Source organism: Hemiscyllium ocellatum, chromosome 38, assembly GCF_020745735.1.
Source record: "Hemiscyllium ocellatum isolate sHemOce1 chromosome 38, sHemOce1.pat.X.cur, whole genome shotgun sequence".
Lineage (NCBI taxonomy): Eukaryota > Metazoa > Chordata > Chondrichthyes > Orectolobiformes > Hemiscylliidae > Hemiscyllium > Hemiscyllium ocellatum.
Window position 1 is genome coordinate 32,616,771 of NC_083438.1, and position 7,629 is coordinate 32,624,399.

Below are 7,629 nucleotides of genomic sequence, written 5' to 3' on the forward strand. Positions count from 1 at the left end.
GCATGCTAGATTAAAAAGATCTCTGGAATTCATATTAAAAATCCTGCCTATACTAACACTTTCACGTTTTGCTTATTCCAGTTAATATTTGCAAAGCTTAAATCCTCTGCTATTAGTATATCATTTTTACACTTCAAAATTAGCCTTCATATCTCGTGGAGACTATACTGTACCATCAGCAAAGTGATGGTCTCCTTTTTGTTCTTAAGTTCTCGATACTAGATAAGCCAAAGTCCCATTTTGTGCTGTTTGGGTGACTCAGGATGGCCTCAATTGAGGAAACTTTTCAATCAGCATTGACCCTGCAGCTGTCAGTCAGCATTGGCCCCGCTCATTGTCAATCAGCCCTGGCCCCACCTTCTGTCAATCATATCATCCCTTCAGTGCAGAAGGAGACAATTTGGCCCACTGCTCCCACACCGACACCCCCAAAGAGTATTCCGCCCAAGTCCAGTTCCAACCCTATCCGCGTAACTCCATATTCAACCCAGCTAATCCACCTCACCTACACATCCTGGACACTATGGCTAATCTACCTAACATGCACATCTTTAGACTGTGGGAGAAAACTGGAGCACCCAGACAAAACCCATGCAGACTTTTAGGAGAATGTGCAAATTCCACACATTTAATCACCCAAGGTGGAATCAAACCCAGATCCCTGGCACTATGACATAGCAGTGCTAACCACTGAGCCACTGTGCTGCCCTAATCAGCACCTATTCCACCTCCTGTTAATCGTCATTGATCCCGCACTATGTCAATCAAAAGCAAGAATTGATATAGAGTCAGAAAGTGTCCACGCATCTGGGTTGAGTTGAAGAACCATAAAGGAAATAAAACAATGATGGTAGCTGTGTACAGGCCTCCTAGTAGTAGTCAGGATGTGGGGAAGAAAATAAATCCAGAGATGGAAAAGGCATGTAAGAAAGGCAATGTTACAAGAACCAAGGGTGGGAGGGCTTCAGTTAGCAGATGGACTGGGAAAATCAGATTGAGAGTGGATCTCAAGAAAGGGAAGTCATGGAATGTCTACAAGATGGTTGTTTGGAGCAACTGGTGTTCAGGGATATGTGGGTCGGGTGTATTAGTCAGGTGTATTAAATGTAGAGCAAAAGGGTAAGGGAATGGTTCTGGGTGAGTTACTCTTCAGAGGGTTGGTGTGTACTTGTTGGGTCAAAAGGCCTATTTCCACACCACAGAGATTCGAGGGATCGGGTATTGAACACTGGGTTGAGAGTGTGGTGCTGGAAAAGCACAGCAGGTCAGGCAGCATCCGAGGAGCAGGAGAATCGAAGTTTCAGGCAAGAGCCCTTCATCAGAACTGAACCCTGGGATCAGGTTTCTGAGAAATACTATACTCAGAATTATGAGTCTGAGTGGGCATGGAGATGTTTCCACTCGATGGAGAGGTTGGGACCTGAGATGAGGAGGAATTTCTTTAGTCAGAGGGTGGATCTGTGGAACTCATTGTGGCAGAGAATGTGGAGGTGAAGTCACTGTGTGTATGTTAGACGGATATGAATAGGCTTTGAAGAAGGGTCATTAACTCTGCTTTCTCTTCACACGTGCTGCTAGCTGCTGAGTGGGCGGCACGGTGGCACAGTGGTTAGCACTGCTGCCTCACAGCGCCTGAGACCCGGGTTCAGTTCCCGACTCAGGTGACTGTGTGGAGTTTGCATGTTCTCCCCGTGTCTGCGTGGGTGTGCTCCGGTTTCCTCCCACAGTCCAAAGATGTGCGGGCCAGGTGAGTTGGCCATGCTAAATTGCCCGTAGTGTTAGGGTTGCGCTTCGGCGGGTCGGTATGGACTTGTTGGCTCGAAGGGCCTGTTTCCACACTAAGTAATCTAATCTAAAAACTGTCATGGGGATGAAACAAACTTGTTGGGCTGAATGGCCATATTTCTGTTCCAATATCTTATATTTAAAAGTTGAATGATTCTATCGTCAATCAGTCAAAAATCACCAATACTAGGCTAGTCCAACAGGTTTATTTGAAACTGCAACTTCGCAAGAAGCCGGGACACTAACCAACCAGAACCTGCCACACGGAAAGGGGAAATTTCAAAGCGCGAAAGGAGCTGCGAGATGAATCAGTTCTTCGTGGGATTCAATCTTTTGTGGCAGCCCTCACTCAGGGATCCAGCTCTGTGTCCTGAGGCTCCAGGATTACTCTCCTCCCCTACCCTGTGATCCAGGGGACCGCATGATCCCCTCGCATCTCCGGGATTCTCCTTTCTTTTGGGATCCCATTCCCAGTCCGGGATACAGTAAGGGCTGGTTGTTCACTCTCTGCCCTGGAAATGGCTGGACAGGAACAGCAGGTACCGAGTGAGGCTAGACGGTCAAGGGAGAGTGTGAGTGGAGCAAAATCGATTGGGAATCGGGGAAAGAGCGAGTGTGTGCTCGGGGATGTAGAGTCGGAGGGGGGTTTGGGGGTGGAGGGAGAGGACGGGGAAAGAGTGGAGAGAGGCTTGTATGAAGGGGGGAATAGCAGGCGCAAGAAAGATGAATCTATAGAAGAAAGTTAAAAATCACACAACACCAGGTTATAGTCCAACAGGTTTAATTGGAAGCACACTAGCTTTCGGAGCGACGCTCCTTCATCAGGTCATTGTGGAGGGCTCGATCGGAACACAGAATTTATTGCAAAAAATTACACTGTGATGTAACTGAAATTATACATCGAAAAATTGATTGTTGAGCCTTTCATCTGTTAGAATACAGTGATAGGTTCACTTCTTTCATGTGTAAATCACAAAACCCTTTTTTTAAAAAGTTGCATTGTCGGGTTAGCTGTTAACAATGGTGATAGCTAGACAATATGTTGAAGGTGTTCGCCCCCTGTGTTCTCTGCCTATGACCTGATGTTTTGATTGATTCTAATCTAAAAAGTGAGATCAGAGTTTTACATAAATTCACGCAGTTTTTGAGTTCAGAGTTCTACAAAAAGGGCTAACTATGTTTTCCTGTTACAGGCACACAGCTCACAGAAACTACTCCCCCTGCTGCTGCTGCTGCTAAATGTTGCTGCTGTTGCAGGTCAGTGCTGTCACCGCTAGAACATTTCAGCAGTGATCAAAGGTTGGGGATGAGGGAAATTACTTTTAGCTGCTGCGTGGAATTCAAGTGGACACCATAGGTTCATGCTTCACACCAAGATCATAAGAGCTGAAAGGAAGGAACTTAATATCTTCAGATGGTACTAGGATAGTAGCCTGGGAATCTGGTGGGCCTGTGATGGGTGACTGAATGATGGCAACCGGTCTCTGAGAAATGCTATACATTAAACAACTGAAAATTGTTGCTGTGTGTCGGGGGGGGGGGGGGGGGGGTGGGGGACGAAAGTGTCATCAGGACTGGGCATTGGACTTTAAATTCTGGGAAAGGGGGAAGTCTGACTGTATTGATGGAAGCTGAAAATGTATTGCTGGAAAATCGCAGCAGGTCAGGCAGCAGCCACGGAGCAGGAGAGTCAACGTTTCGGGCATGAACCCTTCTTCAGGAACTTGTATTGATGTATTGATGGAACTTTGTTCCACCGTTCAAATGACATCATGACTGATCTGTAGTCCAAGTCCATTTACCTGCCTTTGGCCCATGACACTTGTATTTTTTGCTTAATAAAAAAAAATCTCAGATTTTAAATTAACAACTGATCCAGCATCCACTGCCCTTAGTGCAAGAGAGTTCCAAACAATTCCCACCCTTTTTGTGTGTAGAAGTGTTTTCTAAGATCTCTGCTGAACAGTCTAGCCCTAATAGTCAGACTGTGGCCGCTAGTTCTTGAATCCCCAACCAGTGGAACTGGTTTATTTATCAATCCAGTCTTTTACTGTTCATACCTTGAAGACTTTGGTCAGATCACCTCTTAACCTTCTAAATTCTGGAGAAAAAAAGTTATATTATCTCCTCGTAACTGGACCCTAAAGTTCAGGTATCAGTCATGTAAACGTACGATTTGTACTCTCTCCAAGACCAACATATCCTTTCTAAGATGCAGTGCCAGATCTGCTTGCAGTACCCCAAGTGAAGTCTAACTAGGGTTTTGTACAATACAGTGAAACATCTGCATCCTTACCTGAACCAACAAGTTTGTTTTGGCATCCACTGTATTTGACATCATACCATCGAGAAAGTACCTTAACCTATCCTCTTCAGCCCAAAAGGAGAGGGGTGAAGTGTGACAGGTTGGTGACAGAGGGAGGTAAGATCCACATTTTGGGTTTCAGTCAATGGGTAGTTACCCCTTTAGATGGAATTTGATTTTGAGTATGTAGCTGTTTATTTTAATTCACAGACCAAGTCAGTTGACCCTCAGTAGTCAATTGTTGCAGTCTTTAGTTTTATTTTAAAATAACTAAGTTTTGAGTACAGTTCATGTTTTTAAAAGCTATGAATTGGATTTTTTTACAAGACTGTTGCTGGGATTGGATAGTTTAAGCTATAGGGAGAGGCTGAATAAGCTGGGGCTTTTTTCTCTGGAGCATCAGAGGCTGAGGGGTGACCTTATAGAGATTTATACAATCATGAGGGGCATGGATAGGGTGAATAGCCAAGATCTATTTCCCAAGAGGGAAACTAGAGGGCATTGGTTTAAGATGAGAGGGGAAAGGTATAAAAGGACCTGAGGGCAACTTTTTATGCAGAGCGTGATGCTTGTATGGATATAATGTAGCAACTGTGAATAATGGATAATTATTTTCAATCTCTTCTAGGTAACTCACCTTTCCCAGTTTCTGGGTACCTGAGGGAGCAGGTTGTGCTGCCCTGTACCTACAAAAGGAATGTCCTACTCTCTGATTTACAGGTAATCTGGGGGACACTTAAGAGGGAAATTGTCCACAAGTTTGTCAATGGGAGCGATGATTTAAGAGAACAAGACCCACAGTTCAGAAACAGAACAAAACTGTTCAAAGCTCAACTGGAACAAGGCAACTGGTCAGTTCTGATCTCTGACCTCAGGGAGTCAGACCAGGCCGAATATCAGTGTCAGATTTACAGCAGGATGGAGGATCACTTTCGATGGGAGGGAGTTGATTCTGTCCATCTCTCTGTCACAGGTAAGAGATTTGTTCCTAGTATCACGTTTAATGTCTGATTTTAAATGGTGCATTTATTGTTGACTAGTCTGGAGTCTCAGAATACTTCTGCAGTTTGTTTCACATACTGTACTAAACACATGATGTTTCCTTTAGAGCGAGCTCCTACACCTGGACCGAACACACCTGTACCAGGTAAATCTGTTTCTAAACTACTGCATGTGTTTTCAGCTCTTACATTGGATCATGCTGGATAGACAGGGAGGAACATTGGAAGTTTTGAAATGCTGTGTGATATTTTCACAAGAATTACTTTGTGAGAGTGAGTGATGTGAATCACTAACCTGGAACTGGTCGTTAAACTCCCTGCAATTGTTAAAAGCAAATTCCTACGGATGCTGGAATCTGAAACCAAAAGAGAAAATGTTGGAAAATCTCAACAGAAAGCTTTGACACGGGGTGAGTTAGACTTGGAACGTCAGTTCTTTTTTCTCCTTACAGATGCTGCCAGACCTGCTGAGATTTTCCAGCATTTTCTCTTTTGGTCCCTGCAATTGTTACTTCTGTTTCTCAGACTCCCCTTCCTATCCCTTTCAGATATAGAATTCTGAGAATTCCTGCTTTCTTCAAGCAGTAGTGTTTCTGGAATTGTGTAGGGAGTCTCTGTATAATATAAATCAAACTCTTCTGTTAGGGAATCTGGGATTGGGATTGATTCTGGTTATAATCAGTGGAGAGAAACATTGACTCACTTTTTGCACATCTGTTTACACGTATGACCATGTATCTCGCTAAAACCAATAACTGGAACTACCATCATAAATAATGTGTCACTGAGCGTTAACTTTTATAGACCATGGCTTGAATCCTAACATCTCGATGTTGAGGCAGAGTGACAGAGTTGGAAAGTAAAGAAGGCAAGTCCTTTGCCTGGATTCCACAACCTCACAGGACCTTCTGTCAAATTTCTGTTGGTGTATTCAGTCACATGTACATCAATGGTGGAAATTCTCATTCCCAAATAAATGCCATCCATAGACCATGGTGACAAGAACTAAAGATGCAAGTAACCGATCAGAGCTTCATATAAATCCAGCATCACAGTGTAACCATGTGAAGATTGGGATGTAATGTACCAGCAGGGAGGTTCGATCTGTGGATAAATCCTTTCAAATTCTGCCATGTCATTTTCAGAAATTAAATTCAGTTTAATAAATAAAAATATGGAAGTAAGATCTGAATAAACATGACCATGAAGCTGCTGAAACTGGTTCACTCATCCCAAATGGGAAGGAAACCTGTTAGCCTTAGCTGTTCTGATCTATGTGTGACTCCAGTCCATCATAAACCTGAGTGAGTTATAACTGGACCCTGACTTGTTCAGATGCTTCAATCAAGCCACTGGATGGACTGGAAAAAAACTGAATGGACCAGTGGCTACAACCCAAGGATCTGAATCAGGACACAACAAAGACACATACCCAGCCCAGTCAACATGGTAAAGAACCTACACTAAAGCTAGGCTGTTGGATTTTAATTGAAGAGAGGCTGCTGCTGGTCATTGTCCAGTTCTCTCTATTGGAAAGTCTGTATCGATCACATTCTGGAGCACTGTGTAGGTAAGGAGCTGTGTGGTATGTGTATGAGTCCCTGAAGGACTAGAATTAACCAGGGATCTGTTTGTACTGGGGCTGGTTCTGAAACACTAGGTGCTGAAGGTCTCTGGTGTTAGTTTTGTTTCTGTGTCCCAGTCTGTTAATGGCTTCATTCTGTCTCTAGATCCTGGACTCTCCACTGGTGCAAGAGTTGGATTGGGAATCGGGATTGTTACTGTTTTTGTTGCAGCTGGAATTGTGGTTTACATTGTCCTCAAGTGACAAAGAAGGTGAGTTCTGGAATGTTGCACTATTTCCAATTTAACCCTTTGATCTTTGTATAAGATTGTGTGAAATGTTGCTGAGCTCTGTCCCTGTCCATTCCCTGAGCTGTGAGGATGCAGCATTCATTCACTTCTAGCTTGTCATCCTCTCACTGAATAGTCCTGTGAATTGAACTTTAGCAAATATTGTCCCACTGAAAAACCAGAGAATATTTGAGGTGGTGCCACACAATAGGTTTTTGCACAAGATAAGGGTGAGTGGGATTGGGGGTAATCCAGCCTGGATTGAGGATTGGTTAAGAGGAGAAGAACAAAAATAGGCTATTGAACCCCCTGAATCTGCTTTGTTACTCTCGATCATGGTTAGTCATCTACATCAACACAGCATTCCTCTGATCTTCCTATATCCCTTTGTCATTAGTCTCTCAAAATCTGACAATCTCGGTTTTTGAAGTTGCTTTAGTGGCAGACAGGTAGAGAATTGCAAAGATTCACCACCCTGAGTGAAGTTCCTCCTCATCTCAGTCCTAAACATCTTCCATTTTCTTATTGTTTGTCAGTGTCCCAAGGTTCCAGACTCCACAGTTAGGAGACCCAAAATCCTTCCTGCGTCTATCATCTATCACTTCTTCAGAATTCTAAGTTTCCAAATATATCTTTTTCATTCTTCTCAGTACCAGGTAATATTGGCCCAAGCTCCTCCATCTA

The 7,629-nt window shown here is 43.6% G+C and overlaps 1 protein-coding gene across 1 annotated transcript; it reads left to right on the plus strand.

The window, feature by feature from the left end:
• The first annotated feature begins 2,134 nt into the window (after positions 1–2,134).
• LOC132833918 (CD276 antigen homolog) lies at positions 2,135–6,919 on the plus strand. The gene is made up of 5 exons (XM_060852579.1): positions 2,135–2,324; positions 2,979–3,042; positions 4,719–5,063; positions 5,199–5,237; positions 6,822–6,919. The coding sequence occupies exons 1-5, from the start codon at positions 2,304–2,306 to the stop codon at positions 6,917–6,919; spliced, it is 567 nt and encodes a 188-aa protein (XP_060708562.1). The 5' UTR covers positions 2,135–2,303.
• Positions 6,920–7,629: the final 710 nt, after the last annotated feature.